Genomic DNA, 18,901 nt, shown 5'->3' with positions numbered 1-18,901 from the left:
ACCTCTACAGGGACAAACCCAGGCTTCTGAGGGTATGCAGGTGACAGATCTAAGGAAAATGACCTGGAAAACATGGCTGGGTGTGGTGTCCAATTTGCTCAGTGGGTTGAGAGCCCCTCCCCCAAGATTCAGGCCAACATTTCAGAGGACTGGCTAGACCTGTGAAATCATCCCCAATAAACGCAGCCACTTTTACGGGAATATTGAAAATAGAACCTGCAGAGGCACAGGCTATGCTGGAAGAACAGCACCATGTTGTCTAGGAAACAGACATCACCGTTTAACATCCCAGCCGAGCCGTCACGACCACGGCTGGCATGTTTTCAGAAGCAGCATTATTGGGCATATTTGGGCAGCCAACGCAGATGAATAGTTAAAGATGGACAGAGCTTAAGAACTTCCCGAGGAAAACAAAGGGCCCGAGAGAACGTGATGGCAGGTGCTCTGCACTGTGAAAGCCCTGGACCTGTGCATCCAGCCAGGATTGCTCTCACTTCTCTAAAGCGGATGATCTCAAGCTTCCACTTCTTTCAGAGATGGGCAGCTGGGAGTCTGGCACGGTGGTTAAGATATCGCGTGGGACACACGCGTCCCGTGTTGCAGGGCCTGGATCTGAATCCAGGTTCCACTTCCAACTCCAGCTTCCACTCATGCGCACCCTGGGAGGCAGCAGGCAACAGCTCAAGTACTTGGGTCCCTGCTACCCACACGGGAGACCAGGACTGAGCTCTTGGCTCCAAGCTTGGTCTGGCCCAGCCCTGGCTGTTGGAGGCCTTTGGAAAGTAAACCAACAGATGGACGGTTTCTCTGCCTCTGTCTCTGCCTTCCCAACAAATAAATAAAAATTGCAAAAGAAAAAGGAAATGAGGAGGAACTCTGAGTAGAAGCAGGTCTCTGAAGCGTTTGCCGGCCTGTGTTTGTGTAAGGGGACAGCCCAGGACAGGGGTCCTCAGACTTGCAGAATGCCAGAGAAATCTGTTTTTATTTTTCATTTTGGTACGATAACGAGATAAGCTGACAGAGAGGAAACCATATGAAACAGATCTCCTTTGTCCAGAGGGCCACTGCAGTGTGGGGAGGCTGGACGGTGAGGCCCCCAGGCCACCCACCCTCTCCAGGAGCCTCGGAGGCACCTCATGGGGATGACCATGGGGCCTCTCCAGGGATTCAGGTGTACCTGGCCCACGGGGTGTGTGCCTGTTTCTGGGATCAACCTGCTGTCCCTTCCACGGGTGAGAGGGAAGCATGAGAAACCCAGCTGTCTTGACTTGTTTTCCTATCTTGGCCATCCCCGTGCTCACCTGGGAGTGCTCCGTGCAGGTACACAGGTGTGCTCGTCTCCCTTCTCTGCAGAGTCCCTGCTGCTCAGCTGGCCCACGGCACCTAGAATCCTGATCCCTACTGCTTCCATGGTGCCCACCCCCCGATGAGATGCAAGGTCAGCGGCACGGGACAGCTGGCATGCAGCTCTTGCGGGCTCCAGGTTGCATGGGTTTATGATGGTGCCCAGCCCCTGTGGACGCCGTGCACACTGGAGCAAGAGGGGTTGTGGGGACTGGGACAGCTGATGAAGGAACGCTGCCCTTTGTGCTCAGTTCATGCCAAAATGCAGCAACAGTTCTGGGCCGCTTGTTATGAAAAATGCACCTGATATATCAGGGAGCAAGGTCAACCACAAATTCCTGAGGTGTTCATGACGACAGACACGCGTCGTAGGACCCACGTGCATCCTGGGGTCCTGCACCGAACTAAACGCCAGCCTTCCTCTTCCCCAGCCTCGCTCTCAGCACTTTTACCCCTGTCTGTAAGGGGTGGGAAAGGGAATAATGGAAACAGTGGGGCTCAGGATTCTCAAATACCATGGGTCAGGTGGATCAATAAGGACGCTGCATGCAGAGGGGACTCCATGGGGAGAAGGAGAATAAAACATCGGTCTCAGTGTATCTGGATGAATTCCTAGCGGGCAGAACCAGAGCAGCAGAGTCAGGTCTACTCAGAGGACGCCAAGCGCTCTGCTCAATCCAGCCCCGCCTGCCCTTAATTCAGCAACGGGTTCAAAGCCGGCGTCTGATTTGCCTAAAAGCCCTAAAGTGTGAGTGGCTGCTTAGACCTCATTCATGGGCAAGCCGCGGTCCCAGTCTCTCAGCCGTTCCCTGCTGGAGCTCACAGGTGGAAAACCTCCCACGGATTATTTTCACAGGTTGAGGATTCAACACGTTAGTCCACCTAGTCACTGAAAATGCAAAATTGAAAAAAGACGAAAAAATAACGTATTAAACCGAGCCGACGCACCCCAACAGTAACACACTGTGGGTGGGATCTGTTGATCTGGGACGCGGCTCTGGGGTGACCAGGTGGAAAACTGGCCGCTGCAGGACTGCACATGTGAGAGGCGACCACACCACAAGACCAAGGTCTAGCCCGCAGGACTGGGCTGAGGACAAAGCGAGCGTGAGGTGTGTGGTTCTCACACGCTGAGCAAGTGTGCGGTGTCACTTGGTGCGCTGCACCATGCCAGACAGCACGGAGTTCCCACATCTTCCCCAGGGCACATGGACACCAGAGACAGAGACAGCAACATAGCAAGTGTTTAGAGGGAATCATTTTGAAGACTTACTCAAATTTCACTTTGAAAAATGGAAGAAACTTCTGGCTACATTACAAATATATCAATTCATGCTCGGTTTACTAATTGCCTACGTTTTCAAATGATGCATTGCCCACCAGCAGATTTTTGGGCAACTTAGATGAGAACTTGCATAATTAGCTTATCCACTGCAAGCAGACAGCAGACTGTAACTCACCCAGGACAGTGCTGAGGTTCCCCTGCTCCCGGGTTTTTATCTCACCCGGTCCTACATGAGCACCCAAAGGAACATCCTACCCGAGGAAATAAAAGCTCACGATAGGGACCTTCACTTCATTGAACAGTAGGGATCCAGGCCTCAATGGGACTCAGCCCCCAGAGGACTTCCAGTGAGTCAGCCACTTAGCTCTCTGAGTCTCGGCTCCCTGCAGACAGAGGTGGGAAGTGCACCTTCTTCAGGGGCCCCGTAAGCGTGAAGGGAGGAAATGTTGGGGGCACCCATCACTGGGGCTCACTGTGACTTGCTAGGGGATCCCCTCCACTGCACCTCCTCTCCCCAAGCAGCCATGTCAGGCCACAGCCCCCAAACACAGCATCCACCAGACAGGGCGGTGTTCAGCCAGGGCCTGCTGCTGCTACAGACCACACCACAGCAGGAAGCACCTTGTCTTGGGCCCCACAGGCATGGGCAGGGATGGGTCCTGCACAGGTCCTGTCTCCCACAGGCTGGCTCCAAACCATGATGGACTGCACCTGCCTATCAAGCATTTTGGGAAAACTTGACAACAGAAAGATGCAGAGATAGGAATAACTCTACCCAGAGGATTTGTGAGATGTTCCCCCAAGGCAAGCAGAGCTTGTACTCCCCTGCAGGTCTATCCATAACATTTTCCCAACTCCTGCGGATTCAAGCCAGCAAGCACTTATTAAGCACCGACTGTATGCAAGACACGGTACACTAGGCACAGTCCACAAGTGGGACTCGTCCCTGAGGAATAAAGAACCAAGTGGTTTGGAGAAAGGCAGATAGTGCGCATGTCTCTGTTTCTGAAGCGTTTCACATGTGTGAGGTTGAGCCCTGTGAAAGTGCCAGCATCCGGCATGTTATGAGAAAAGAGGGTGATGACAGACAGTCCTGGGATTTCTTGTCAAGAATGTCAACTCCTGTTTGACCAAATGCACATCTTTATAGCACGGTTACCTGCCACTTCCCCAACTTTGGAAATGAGGAATCTGAAGCTGGTTTTAGCTGGAGAAGCTCAACCGAATTCCGAGACATGGGAACAGTATCCTTAAAATCTTTGCTGAATGAGACAAACTCATCCGGCTCCGCTCACTGCTTAGGTCCCCGGGCTTTAACAGGAGTCAGCGGGGCCCCCATGGAGGAGGCAGCCAGGCCTCCTCCAGGGTGTCTGCACTGTCAGGCCACAGCTTTGCAAACAAAGAGTTTTCTTTCTCAGAAAGTCTTGCGTCTCCACCCCCACCCCACCAGCCACCCTCTCCTTTCACCAGCCTGAGCCCAGAACCAATGCAGTGTTTAGCATAACCTCAAGGACAACAAACCTCCCAGGCAGATGAGGCTTTTGTGAGTTTTGTCACCAAGAGGTGAGCTCAGAGCAGGGACCCCTGTTCCTTCCAGGGTTGGGGCGGACTTTCACTTGGGCCACCACAGTGTAGACCCAGCCCAGTGTGGACCTGGCCGGCTACATTCTCCTTGAGTGTTTGATGCAAAACGCCCAGGCAGAAGCTGCGCAGGGTGAAAGCAACGAGGAAGAGCAGGGGAGCAGAAGCCACGACCGGGTCTTCTGCCTTTGGGTTTTTTTAATATCCTGGTTTTCTGACACCTGTGACAGACAACTCTGGTCAAACAATGGTATTTCAAAACCAATTTGGAGAAATGGAGTTAAAACATAAGTTTACTTTTTGCAAAAAAAAAAGAAAAAAAGAAATCCGTGTGTGGTTTTCACATCACACACATGTCCATGTTTGCAGAGCTGCAGTGGGCAAAGGCAGAGAGCAGGGCCTCCTCCCGGCCCAGGCTCACTGACGCCCAGCAGCCAGCACACACCACATCTGGTGCTCCTGGCCAGAGGCCAGGGATGCCACATGTGAAGCCACAGAGAACTAAAGTTAACTTGTTCTTTGTTGTTGTGTATCTGCAGGAAAAAAAAAAAGTATGTGCTTCAAATAATCAGTCCAGGCCGGCGCTGTGGCTTAGCGGGAAGACCACAGCCTGCAGTGCCAGTGTCCCATGGGCAGCAGTTCGAGTCCCAGCTGCTCCACTTCTGATTCAGCTCTCTGCTGTGGCCTGGGGAAGCAGCAGAAGATGGTCCAAGTCCTCCCGAGTGGGAGACCCGGAAGAAGCTCCTGGCTCCTGGCTTTGGATCAGCGCAGCTCCAGCTGTTGTGGCCAATTGGGGAGTGAACCAGTGGATGGAAGACCTCTCTCTCTCTCTCTCTCTCTCTCTCTCTTTCTCCCTCTGCCTCTCTTTCTCTCTGTGTAACTCTTTCAAATAAATAAATAAATCTTTTTTTTTTTTAAATATCAGTCCAAATACCTCTGCAAGGTGGAGGAGAGGCAAGGTTTCCCTAACTCACCGCCTTGCTGGCAGCATGCACCCTCCCAGGGAAGTCCAAATTCTTGAGTATCCTTCCAGAATTTTCCTCAACTCTCAGTGCAAGCACAGAGACAGTGTGTGTGCACGTGTGTCTCTGTGCACATGTGTGTAACTTGGCTCACACTTTGCAAACACGCCTTCGTCACTTCTTTGCTTTCCTTGGCTGGAGGGGACTTCTCTCCTAGGGGCGTGGTCACATCCTCCCGTTTCAGGAGCCGTGAACATGGGCACCTCCCTCGGTCTCACAACAGCAGTGGCACGCTGCAGGGCGTGTGCATGGAGAGGCCATGCTGCAAGGCAACAGGAGACGCAGGCACACAGGGCACCTCGGGCGGGAAGCCCGAATGCTACCTACAGGGCTTGTTCCTCACCCAGGCACGGTTTACACTCAGGGCTTTCAAAGGAAGGGAGGAGCAGAGAAGGAGGAAGTCTCTGCGGCATGGGCGGGTCCATTCCACTGGGAGGACCTGGGGACCCCGCGGCCAGGCAAGGCGGCACCACCCGGCAGGTCCCGGTCGCCCTCATGAGCGTGCACGTGGACCATAACGCAGAATTCAATGAACTCACAGAAGCACGAGGCGCTGGCTCAGCACTGGCAACCATTCTCGCACAGAGGCCAGCCTTCCGGGACCAGCCTCGCACCTGGGAAGTTCCCACATGCGATGCTGGAGGCCCCAAAGCCGCGGCCACTGCTGACAGCCTGAACTGGGGCAGAGAGGAAGCGTGCAGGCTCGCCTGCCTGGCTGTGACCCAGCCCCAGCACTGGCAGGAGCCAGGGCTCCACCCCGACGTCTTGTGTCATGGCCTCCCATGACGAGGAGGGCTGGTCTAGTGACGGCCATGCCCAGTGTGGTGCAGGGAGCACTCAGGTGCTTCTCTCCTGGACAAATCCTCAAGACTCCGCACTGTGCCCACCACCACGATGCCCAAGCTGCTTTCTCCTCCCGTCTCCTCCCGCCCAGCGGGTAAACACCATCCATGGCGTGTGGCTAAGCTCTAGGCAACACTGATCAGTTCATTTTCATCTCAAGAATTGAACTGGTATTTACTTCCTTCCAAGGCACTTGCAGATTTAACAGCAGAACTAGTTTCATCTTGGACGATTTCCTGTCCAGGTTCTCGGGCTGGGGTGAAACTCCAAGAGTTCCAGTGAGCACCCATACAGACTCCATGCTGGTCTCCTCCCCACCCCCAGGGGCAAAGCAAGGCCTGTACTGCTGGCTCTGCCCCCCCGCAGGTATCTCTCAAGCTCTCACCTGAAACTTGCGACAGGTCTTGACCCTCATCGGCATCCATTGTCCTCAGGTTATCTGAGAAAGAGAGGAAGCAAGAATACTCGTAAGATATGAGAGAGGGAAAAAGAGAGAGACCCCTGCGCTATCTAACAACAAGGTTATCCAGCAAGAATAATGCGTTCTCCTCCTCGCACACTCGCAGGAGTATCAGCCAGGCACAGACCCTGATCCTTTTAAAAACAGCATTACAAAGATTTATAAAAATATCATTACAAGCACAGGAGGACCAAATTTGTTATTTATTGTTAATTTCCTACTGCATAATAACCCAAAATGCAAACTGACTGCAACAAAATTAAGCAGAAAATTAAATGGCCCTGGGTCATTGTAGGCACAGAATTCATTCTCTTGGCTGATCCATAGTTATGTTCTTTCTAATTTACTGAGCATGCATCGATGAACCTTGAGTCAGCTTGGTGACACGCGTACAATCAGCAATCAAAAAACGAAGCAATTTGCTGAAGAATGTCTCATTTACCCAGGCAGGCCTGCATAACCGAGCAGCCGCCGCACCACCTCCATCAATAATGAATACACCTGTGCCTGGCAGACGGGCCGCGCCGCGCCTCTGTCTTTGTCCCTGGCCCCTTGCTCCTTCTCAGGCCTCGCCCCAGCCTTCTCAGCATCTTACACGCGGAGCTCAGGTGGCCCACAGAGCCCGGGAGAGGGCCCAGAGCTGCCGCTCTGCCGACAGACAGCCGGCTTCTCAAGCAATCAGCTGGGGAAGATGCTGTCGGTTGGTGGCACTGCAAGTCACAGCACACGCTAGGGAGGGACCCCGGCCGTGCTGGTGTACACATCATGGGCGTGCTGTGTTTGGCTGCAGCTCGGATGCCCCTGGCGCCCATGACACACAACCCTGGCAGTTTCATGGACGGAAACCTGCTCCCTGCCGCTCTGCGAGCCGCCGCTCAGCGGAGCCCTCCCCTTGCCACCAGCACGCTGAACCTGGTCCTTTTCCTTAGGGGCCACCTCTGGGTCTGAGTCTGCTGTGAGCAGAGAACCGGAACCCATGGAGGATCTGGGGCCCTCACACCTCCGACCACGCTGCAGACTCTCCGGTGGCGCACACTCTGAACTCTGGGAGGCCACGCACGGAACGCACGGCTTCGCCTGCAGCATGGACGACGTGAAGGCAGCACTCCTGGATGGGCAGCTGCCTCCCTCCGTTTCTGGAAGGCATTGCCGAGCCAGGGCTGGGAGCCACAGACCAGCAAAAGGCCCCGCGGCCCCCACCCACTCAGTCCCAGGGTGAGGGTCCCCAGCACACAGAGGTAGACACGCCCTCCCGGGGCAAGCACCAGGCGGCACAAGCATGGCCCCAAACCCGCGTGACGAGCCGGCTGTAACCACGGCAGAAAGCGATGGCTCTTTGGGAAGCGTCAGACAACGACACAGACGCGAGACTCAGGGGAGCAGAATCCTCCCTAGGCTGTGCACTTGCAGAGAGAGCCAAGGCTGGCACTGCACGGCCACAGCCCAGACGCCCAGAGCTGACCGCGAAAGTGCACCCAACTCCCGTGCTCTGGGGACAACCTCTCCCACGCGGGATGCTCATCTGACTTCACGCTTCCTGCTACCCACATGATGTGTTTTACAGATTTCTTGAAGAAAGAAACTGCCCAGAATTCCCACCACTGAGGGCTTTTTCCTCCTCTGTGTCCTTTTGTGCTTTCGACAAAAACAGAGTACTAAATAGTCATATATTCCAAATGTACTGCTAAGACTGGTTCCCACGAATACCACACAGAAGCTTCCTTTTAACAAATACGCATACTGTCATCACACTTTAATGGGTACACACCACTCAGGCGGGTTGCTTAACCCATACCTTACCGTGTACACTCAGGTCAGCTCCATCAGAACAGAACAGGACACGCACAGGGTTTCCTAAGGCAGCCGAGCCCCCCGCAAGACCCCGTAGAGAACCCCACCCCTGTGGCAGGGCACTGGGTAACCCTCGAGGCTGCCTTTTACGGCGAGAATTAACCAGCTCCAAGTCCCACTGCACACGTGGCGGTGAGACGGGAGAACGCACTACACACCAGGACCCGCAGGGTCCAGCCCTGCCCTGGGAGGCGTCTGGAAGGCCGAGAACCAGGAGAAGGCACAGAGGTCAGAGAGCCCTCCTCTGGGCCAGCCTGGCTCAGCAGGAGCGTGGGCCCAGGATAGCAGCAGGAGGCCCCTCTTGCGATGCACCTCACGTCCACCCTCACGCACCCCTTCAGCCACGTCTTCTGGGACATCCGGGCCCCTCGTGGGCTTGTGACCAGTGAGCAGCTTGGGGTGCAGTGGGGGTGGGGGGCCGCTCAGAAGGATCCTGGCTTGGCGCATGTCAGCCGGCACAGCTGTTTTGAAATAACCCATTTCTCAGTAAAAGCCTCATGTTTTTATCTACCTTGGGGCCTGTGGATTCTGTGGCCTGGGCCTTGTCTGGCAGCAGGGGTGACTTGAGAAGCTCCTCCAAGACTTCCCCAGGCCCCAAAGGTACACCCTTTAGGATGAAAACACAATGACTTTGTTATAAAAGTGACTTTGCTTTCAGGTCAGGATCAGAGGAATCACCGAGTACCGGGACTGAGGGCGGGGGAAGCGGCCTGATTCCGAGCCGCGGCTCACCCAGGACAGCTGGTGCTTCCTGTCCAAGCCCTTGTTAGCGGGCACTGGCTGGGCTCCATCTTTGTCCTGGAACACACCTACTAAGCGCCCTTCTTCCACAGGAAAGCAGTGCGGCGCACCAGGTAGAAATGGAATTTAAGTTCCATCTCAGCTGAAAAGGAGCTCATGTGCGACAAAAAGTTAACACAATAGCGAACTCCTGTGTCCCCTGTGTCCGGGGGTCACTTTCAGGCAAACAAAAGCCAGAGGGTGGATCTGTGAACGGAGACCCCTGGTGGAGTCATCCCCAGCACCGTGGCTGTGCCGCGCAGCTTTGCAGGCGAGAGCTGAACAAGCGGAGGGCAGACACCTCTGTCAGCAGACTCTCACCTGTGCAGCCTCAGCACATGCATGCGCTCACTGTGCCTCGGGGGAAGCAGTTCTGAGCCTTGCACAAGGGGAAACAGATGCAGAGATAAGTGCAGGCCAGCGTGACAGAGGCTGCCCGTCGCTGTCCCTCCAGGAGAGCAGGGAGGGGCTCCAGGCCACGTCCACCCTTCCTCTACCCTCTCTGCACTGCTTCCCGGGCAGTCTAAAGTCTCCCTAAGCTCTCTCTCCTCCCATGTCTGTCTCCCTCTCTCCTTCCCTCACGCAGTCTCTGTCTCCTCTCCTACCCCCCACCTCTGTCTCTCTTCCTCTACTCCCCTTCCCACCCCCATCAAACAGGAACAAACAGGACCTGCTGCAGGGCTGCAGCTGGAAGCCCTCAGCACATCACCACCTTAGAGAGGCACAAGTGGGAGCAGGCATGAGGCTGGGCAGACAGCACTGGGCCCTGGGGCGCAGGGGAGCGTGGCCGACAGCCTGTGTGGGACCACGGCGGGGCCCTGAGGACGGATGGGCCCCGCCTGAAGCCACCCATGCTCCCTGCCTTCCTCTTTGCACTCTGCAAATGTGGGAGGTGGCCGGGGGGGGGGGGGTGGAGCTGGCTGGCTCCTGGGGAGAAGCATCCAACAGCCCTGGGCAGGTGCACTTCCAGGTGAGGAGGCCCAGCCTCGCATGATCTTATTTGCTTTCTAGGCAAGCGCCTGTCCCTTGCCCTGATCCTACAAAGATGATCCCTGGCCAGTCCTGTTTCCTAACGCATCCTAAATGCCTTGTGCAGCCCTTGAAAAGTTAGGAAAGGAAGGACATGGGCACTAGCCAGCTTCATCTAAGTACCCTACTAAGCATGGAATTTGAGAGGCATACTGTTAAGTCTCCCACGACCATGAACCCCGTGTGTCCCATCCACTGCTTTATCCGAGTGTCTGGCACAGGGTTCCACACTGAGCGGGCATTCAGTGTCCATTTGCTAAATGTGCATCTGTAACCCCCAGAGTTAACCCCAAGGGATCCACAGCATCACTCTCACGTTACAGGGAAGAACGCCAAGGCTAAGACAGACGTAACCTATCCAAGGTCACGGCCAGCAACAGAGCTGAGACGCGAAGCTGTAACCCACTTACGGTGATGCCTCTTTCTCTCCACTGCTCTGCCCCGGGAACCTTACAGACGAGTGTGGTGGTCACAGGTTCCAAATGAGGGACGGACAAGGACTGGATGCCACTTAGATGTTAGGAGACAGCAAGCAGGTGCCATGGAGGCCAACCTCATCCCAGCGCTCCTGTGACACAGTGCTGGGCCCTCTGTCCAGTGTGTGCTGTGGCCTGTTCCCTCCCTAACAGGCAAAGCTGCACCACAGTGACACTGGGGTTACGTCCTCAGCTCCCCAGTGGTGCTTATTTGGAAGGATCTGGGGAGCACGGGCCAAGCCTGCGCTCTTTAAAATGTGTTGGGTCCCAGATCTCTTTAATAAAACACATTATCCCTGCCCAGAGACAAGCCCTTTCATCTCCAGGCTGGTAGGCTTTCTGTTTGCAAATCTATCATATCACTGTGAATTACACTGTGTCTTCAAAAAGGAAGCAGTCCGAGGGAGACCGAGGCGACAGGCAAAGGCTTTGTATCTGGTCAAAGAGACCGTATAGGTTTTCGTAACAATTTGACAAAACAGGTTGGGAGCGCATAAAAACTTCTGGGCACTCTTATTTCGTTGCTGATTCTTTTCATTTTTCAAAAATTAGCTGCCAATCTACACGTTTTCATGATTATTCCACAGAGCCTTGCTGGTGCAAATAACAATGAAAAACAAGATTTAAACAGGAAAGCAGGAATCTAATTTGGCTTTCACGCCGCCCTCCCCCCCATCCAGCCCAGCCACAGAAAACTCCGCGGTTTGTGCTGCTGTGAACCTTCTGAGAGCGAATGAGCTCAGATGTGCAATTCTGTCCTCGCATTTTTTTTCCCTATGGGCAGGAACTGATATGCAAAAGAGGAAGGGTCAAAGGGAACTGAGGAAGCCTCTTTAAAAAACAGAGAAAACCATGGTGCTGAAGACCACGAGAGGACTGCAAACGCCACGGCCGAGGCCCCTGTCTCCGAGCGAGGCGCAAGGGGGATGGAGAGTTCCCTCCAGAACCGAGAAAGCGGAGCTGGGTCCGTTCTCGGGGCTCACATCTCGGCCATGGCAAGAGGCCCATGCTGCACCCCAATGGAGCTGGGTCCGTTCTCGGGGCTCACATCTCGGCCATGGCAAGAGGCTCAGGGCTGGACCCCAAGCGGCTCCCTCCTGTGCTGCGGGCACAGGCGCATCGTGGGGTCTCCACCCCCACAGGAGGCCGGTGCTCCCAGATGCTCCTGCGGGCTCCTGGCAGCGACACTCGCTCTTCTGACTCTGGCTGGCCAGCAGCATCGGCCACTTCCTAAATAGCTTCCTCAATTGTAAATGGCTTTTCACACTTCATCACTTAAGAAAAAAAAGAAATCTAAGTTTAGAATTGTTTTCTTCTTCCCTCTTACCGATTCTGGGGGACCTTCATGCATGGCAGGAACTGAGACCTCAGCCTTTAAACACTGATCTTTAAACCGTCCCCCAAATAGACGACACGGACCTCCCCCACCAGCATCATACTCGGGATCTGGAGCTGTGAGACACAGCGGTGCAGGGGACACCATCTCTGTTATCTCTGTTTTTCACGTTTTTACCCAGCAAGGCAATGCGGTGTCATCACGCCTTCTTGGTAGGGAAGTCAGCACAGTCACTAGTTCCATGTGGACATTTTTTAAACTCAAAGTCACACCTGTACATGCTAGAAAAATCCACCCGCACACTGAGAGCATCTCCAGAAGTTCACCTGTCACTGCAGTGTCTACAAGGCCATTCGACCTCCACTCACAGAAGCGCTTCTGCAAGTTTATCTGGCAAGCACTGCGTTCTACTTAGACCCAAAGAAGTAAAATTTCACAGATCTCCACATAAATACCCCACGGCTTATGAACTCACACACGTCTCTCTTTTAAAAGAACTGAGGAATTCTTGTTGATTTGCTCACTGAAGATCATTTCCTGGGTACACATAAACTCTTCGCTTCCTGCGGTCTCCACCGCCGATGTGCTGGGCACACACAGAGAGAACACGCATTCCAGGCCAAACGTCACCTGGGTGCGCCGCTGCCCTCCCACTCCTGGCAGCGCCACAGGCTGCTCTGGGCCAGCCGACGGCTGTAGCCAGAGACACTTGGCCTTGGCCCCAAGAAGAGGAAGACACACAGACACCCCGACTGCCCTGTCCGAGTTGGGGCAGGCCACGTGGCTTCCAGGGTCACTGAATTCTGAGCTCAGCTCTCTTTACGTCAACCATGAACTGATCGGCCAGGGCCGACAGAAACGAGATGCGGTCTCCAAGGCCACTGTAAAACATTCTAGAGCTCTGCTCGGAGGACATGGACTGTGGCACAGAAATCAGGTTCCTGCAAGGAAGCGTGTTCTCTTGTGGCCTTGGTATTTGGAAATTCACCCGCTCGCCCCACCTTCAAGGGCTGGAGGTGAAACCAGCCACATCGCCGAGGGGTCAAGGGACAGGTCCATGTGTCAGTCACTAGGTAACAGGAATTTAGGGCCCCAGAGAAGGCACGACAGGGAACAGCATCACTGGACTGTGTGCAGCAGGAGTTGGATCACCCTAGCAAGGAAGTTCTACGTGATCCCGTGAGAGCGCAGCGCCGGGTCCTCTCAGCCAAAGCTGGAAGCACCATGGGCTGTTGGCGCCCAAGCCACAGGCCAGGTAACAAGGTCCCTGTGGAAGGTGAGGATCTGGCCCAGCGGGGACTGTTCACCAACCCTGGAACCCTCCTCTTTCAGCCTGCGAAGGCCCTGTGCAGACCCCAGGGAAGGGGCCCTCAGAAAGCCCTCACAGAACCTGCCAGCTTCCTCATTTGTGTGCGTCTTTATCTGGATTCAGGCAGAAAATGCTCACGTCTACCAGAGCGCAGAAGACAGGGAAACGCATTTCAAACACTCCTGCCAGGGTTTTCCGCATTTTCGATGTTTTGCTTTAAGCGTTCTTTTTTTTTTTTTTTTTTTTTTTAAGCAGGTTAACTGTTTTATTAAAGCCTTGTCTGCTCTATGCAGGCAGATATAGACAACCTCAAAGGAAAGGGGACACACGGATCATGGAGAAGTTCTGGCAATTTCCAAACCATTGTTCAGTGCCATTGACTGCCTTATCGCCAACCGACCCAAGATGACTGGCAGCGGGCGCTCCCGTACTGAAGCGGCGTCCGGAACGAAGCGGCACGTTCTCACCGCGCGTCGCTCTGGGCACGCTCTCACCTGTGCCCACACAGGACTCAGCACGAAGTGGACAGGGCCCTCCAGAGAAGAGCGTGGCTGGCACTAAGGGTCTCTGACTCTTTCCACTAAACGCACAGGAGGGAAGTGCAGGTCACCCTCATGTTCATGAAACACGTGAAACGAACCATTTTCCCCATGAGGTGTAGGGAGGTGCCTTTTGTGGAATTCAATGTTCCCCAAGTTTGACAGTGAGAATCTGATACAAGAACACAAAGATACTAAAATCCAGCAAGCACACACACGGTGCCACTCAGGGCTTTAGCAAAAGACTGCAATCCAAACACCAGTGCGCTTTTCAGACTCACAGAGAACGCCTCGCGGTGTAGCTTCCAGCCCGCGAGCTCCAAAACAGCACAGAAAACGCACTGCCATACGTGTGGTGTGAACCACTCACTAACCTTTGACGTTGTTCCCTGCTCTCCGAGCAGTCGAGCACAAACCCCGCAAGTTCAGAGGACAGAGGGCAGGGAGGGAGCCGAGAGAGGAAGACAGAGCAGCAGGCAGACAGAGCAGCGCTGGCTTCCGCCTTCCAACACCACTGTGCTGGCCGCAGACCTCCCATCTACCCATTGCTGCTGACTTCTGGGGCGACCATGGCGGGAAGGGAGTCAGATTTACATTAGCAGTGAGCTGCTTGCCAGGGAAAAATGAGTCTGCACACTTGAACGAGAGAAAAACGAAGACAGCACCTCTGTGCTAATTAGGGCCCATTGAAGCCATTCATTAGGCGGCACCGGGCGCCATGAGCGCCCAGGAGGTGGAGCATGGGGCACAGTGACAGCCGAGCAGGCAGACGGGGCATAACGAGGCTCTCCATCACCCCAGACAGCCGGCCGGGGGGCCGTCCCACACGCCAGCATGGCAGGGACCGGGGGGCACTCACCCACACGCTCCGGCCTCCTCCAGGCCACCGGGCGCTGCCCTTGCCTCGCAGCCACAGGGAGGGACGGAGGACCTGGGTGCAGCCGCTCCCGCACCCTCCTCGGCCAGGTCCCGCTGCTGGCTTCGCTGTCCGCCGGCGCAGGGGAAGGTGGGACCTCCGCCAAATATGCAAACCGGCGGGCAGCTGCTCTTCTCGCAGGAAAACGCACACAGGAAGGGAGCCTGCGCTTCCTGTCCCAACCAGACCCAGTTCAGAAATTATTGGGACGTCTGTTGTGTGAGGCTAGGGGCGGAAAAGGGTGCTGGTGTAGTCAACAGGAATTGTGAGTTCCCCACAGGCAGCCATGGCCTCAGGAGGGGAGAGACCCCAGGCCTGCGACCTGGCGGGCAAGCGGCCCCGGTCCGTGACCACCAGCCGCGGTTTCTCCCCAGGTGGTGGCAGAGACACCTGGGCACCTCCTATCTACACAGGCCAGGGCAGGGAAGCACAGAGGAAGAACGGCCCGGCCTGCTCTCAGCGGACCCCCCAGGGGAGCTGCCAGGGACGCCCACCCCAGGGCCTGGCCCCTGCACCTTCTGAGGACCTGCCTTCGCCAGCAGCCACGTCTCACTTGTGATGGGCAGCACTTCCCTGACTGCTTGACCACATCCACAGGTGCTTTAAGAATAGCATGAGACGGGTAAAAAATGCCATCAGGCGAGCACGCCTAAGTGATAGCGCTGAACATGGAGGGACCGGGACCTGCAAGGGGGCTCCACGAAGGCCGCAGGCAGCAGACTGAAAAGCTGGATTTGTTCGGGTAAAAACAATTTTGAATTCCTATAGATAAGGGATCTTCAAAAAGTTGTTGGGAAATGTGTTCCATGCAAAAATGATGCATGAATTTCCCAAAAAATTCTGCACCAGAATAAGCTTATCTTCCAATCCCAGCTTCCATGAGCTTTTAGAAGTGCTCTCACACAGCCTAGGACCTGAACAAGGCAGCCTGAGGATGGAGCCACCTGCTAAACTCCACAGAAACACACTGAAGCCACTGGCCACACAGGTCAGCGGTGCGAGCGAGCAGTGGGTGCCTCAGCCTCAACAGTGGTGTTGCTGTCGCCGGGGCTGGGGTCTGGGCGCGCTCAGTCCCTGGCAGAGCCTCAGGCCTCCCACGTGCCTCCTGTGGACACCGAGTGTGCGGCGCTGACCCCGAGACACAAGGATCCCATGACTCCTTCCAAAGCTGCCTGCGCCTCTGGAGCAAAAGCCAAGGGCTGTGTCGAGATGTGAGCACGTTCAGGTTTCTCCCTCCGCAGCCTCCAAGCCGGTCACTTGTTGCTCGTACAGCTCACACATGTGGGACGAAACTGCTGTGAGGCCCTGCCGATGTGAATACAGGAGCCGAGTCCACAGTGAGCCAGAGGCAGGAGCCACGAGGCCAGCCACGCCCGTCACTCTTAGAAACCAGCGGCCAGCCAGGGCCCGCGGCCAGAGAACCGAGGGGCTCCGGGCTGACTTCCTCTGAGCTGCGTCCACTAACACCTATCTCCCTTCCAACACAAGAGCCGGCACTCATTTCCCAGCGCTGTTCCTTCCTGACACAGGGGAAGACGCCGCCACTCAGCGCTGCCGTGCCTGACCAACTCTGGGCTCCCCGTAGTTACAGGAACACACGAAACTCTGCAGACGCTCAAAACACTGACACCATTTATGCCTAACGTCACCATTAAAAATCCATTTATTTCAGTAAAACTGTAAAACAATGAAACAGGAAGGGGTTTTACCACTCAGGCCTGCCTGATGATAAAGCTCACCGACACTGCCCATGCGTCTCCCAGCCCATGCTGTGTGTGTGTGTGTGAGTATGCACACGGCCTTTCCTTGCCTCTGCCAGTTACCGGTATACCCATAATCCTGATACAGAGACACACAGAGCACCCACTCTACACAGGTCTAGCACTCGTTCACATCTCAGCAGCTTTCACATTTATATTGACAATGTACCACCACATTCATCAAACGCAAAACACACAAATCCAAATTAAGGGGAAAAAATGCCCCTCACCGAGGAGCCACCTTCTTCAACCTCTAAGCCTCGGGTCAGGTCAGGAAGAAGCCCTGCCCTGTGGCTCGGCTGAGCTGAGACCTGGCCAAGGCCTTCACCACGATTTTCATTTCTAACACAGAAACAGCTGCGAGGGGCGTCGCCGTCTGCTTTTCCTTTGAGACCCTGGGATCTGAGGCCCCTGGGGGGTCCCTGTGAGGCCAGCACGGTGGCTGCCATTGCCATGCAGCCCATGAATTTTGGCGGAGGTGCAGTTTTCCAAGACTCAGCATTGGAACTAAAACACGGACAACTTAAACACACAAGCACCGCAGAGTCTCGAACCTGCACCTTCACCTAGCACCATGGAACAAGAGGGGAAGAAAACAGAACTGCTTCACCCACAACGTCTGGTCACCTGCAGGACCAGGAACCACCTTTCTGTATTTCCATGAAAAAAAAAAAAAAAAAAGGCAAGAGCACACACGTTCATGGGAAAATTCTGAAATTAGAAACACTCTCTCAAACCAGAATGGTATAGTTTTACAATGGGACTCGCGGTTTATAATCATGTGTGAGTCCACGCTATTTCTCTACCATGTTCGGCACACAAAGGCACAGCAGTGGAAGCAGGTGTGTCTTCCTGGCACTCTTACTTGTCTCTGTTTAAATCTTTGGCCACATCCTAAATAATCTGCCGAAAAAACCTGCACACCTTGTCCTACAGTAACTGTTCAATCGTCACTTGTCAGAGTCCCGGGTAAAGGACCAGTCCACTAACCTCGCTGCACAGTCACACAAAGACCTCGGAGAAGCCCTGCCACGTCCCTGCGGCTCTTCCCCTGCCTCCCAGCTACTATGCCCCCCTAAAAGCGCTTGAATTTCCACGCAAGTTTAAACACAACCCGTACGAAGTATTTCCAATTTGCACAGGTTCCTCTGTTTTAACGGAATTACTTCTTCGGCACCACCTCGCTCTGGAAGCCAGGACGAGGCATCTCAAAGCCGCAACCGCCGCGGCGCAGCTCGGGGCGCAGACGCGCGTGGTGACCCAGCGGGGCGCACGGCGCGGAAACCCACTACCGGAGGGCTCCAGCCCTCGCCGGCGACAGCGGAGGCTGCACCGCACGGACCAGCCACCCACGGGGTCTCTGCATGCGATTCTCAGGGTTTGAAAGCCCTGGCGGCCCCACTAGAGTCCCGAGGAATCGCAGCCTCGCCGGGCGAGCTGACAGCAACCCTTTGAGTGCAGCCGCCGGCGTCCGCGGAACACAGCCCGCAGTCGGCGAGGGCACAAACTTTCCAACCCCGGAGCAATGCCCAGTGCGCAGAAACCGGGCTCGGACCCAGTGTAATGCTACAGAGTAAGCAAAACGCGCGCACCCCCAAAATACGCAAAGCCTTTACAAATGACTTCAGCGCGGCTGACTCCGGGGGACCCGCTCCGAACCGGCGTTTACCTTTAAATACGCCCAGGCCACACCACTGGGTGCCCCGCACTTGCGCCACGCCTGGGACCGCGGATCCGCCCGCCCGCTCTTTCTCCTTCCTGCGCTGTTTTCTGAATCCGCCAATTACCCCCAAGTTCCCCGACTGGGATCCAACTCGGAAAAACTCACGTGGAGTTCAGCGTCGCGCTTTGCGGGCCAAGCCTGATCCTCCGGCCGGGGCTCGCTCTGCCCAGCGCGCCTCGCCCGCCTCGCCCGGGCTCGCCTGCGCTCCGCCCGCCGAGACGCAGCAGGCGCGGCCGCCCAGGCACTTGTCAGAGCGCCCGGCTCCCTCGGAGCTCTCCCCTGCGCCCTTTCACAACGACTTCCTGAAGTTGCTCACTCGCAAGGTTCCCCATTTCTCCGCCGCACTCCCCGCCCCCGCCGGCTCCGGCCCGGCTCCGCGCACTCGGCCGCCCGGCTGCCCCGCGCGCACAGCGCCGCCCGCGGGCCAGCACCTGGCGCCCGCCGCCCGCGCCCAGCCACCTGCGCCAGCCGCGAGCTCGCCGTCCCGCCCCGCGCGCCACTAACTTCGGGGTTGCGCGCGCCGCCCGCGCCCTGCTCCGCGAGCCCCGCGCTCAAGCCGCGACCGCCGCGGGGCTCGCGGTTCCGGGACACGGAGCCGGGTGCTCGGGGGATGCGGAGAGGGGCGCGCCGTCCCGTCCCCGCCCCCG

The 18,901-nt window shown here is 55.8% G+C and overlaps 1 protein-coding gene across 1 annotated transcript in view; it reads right to left on the bottom strand.

Annotated features, from left to right (window-relative positions):
- The window catches only part of IKZF1 (IKAROS family zinc finger 1), an 87,292-nt gene extending 68,887 nt beyond the window's left edge, over positions 1 to 18,405 (bottom strand). The window contains exons 1-2 of the mRNA XM_062178155.1: positions 18,360 to 18,405; positions 6,461 to 6,514 (exon numbers count right to left, since the gene is read on the bottom strand). Of these exons, the coding sequence (XP_062034139.1) occupies positions 6,461 to 6,500 (40 nt within the window). The 5' untranslated portion in view covers positions 6,501 to 6,514; positions 18,360 to 18,405. The remainder of the gene's footprint in view (positions 1 to 6,460; positions 6,515 to 18,359) is intronic.
- Positions 18,406 to 18,901: the final 496 nt, after the last annotated feature.

Source organism: Lepus europaeus, chromosome 20 (assembly GCF_033115175.1).
Source record: "Lepus europaeus isolate LE1 chromosome 20, mLepTim1.pri, whole genome shotgun sequence".
Lineage (NCBI taxonomy): Eukaryota > Metazoa > Chordata > Mammalia > Lagomorpha > Leporidae > Lepus > Lepus europaeus.
This window is presented reverse-complemented; position numbering and strand designations above follow the sequence as displayed.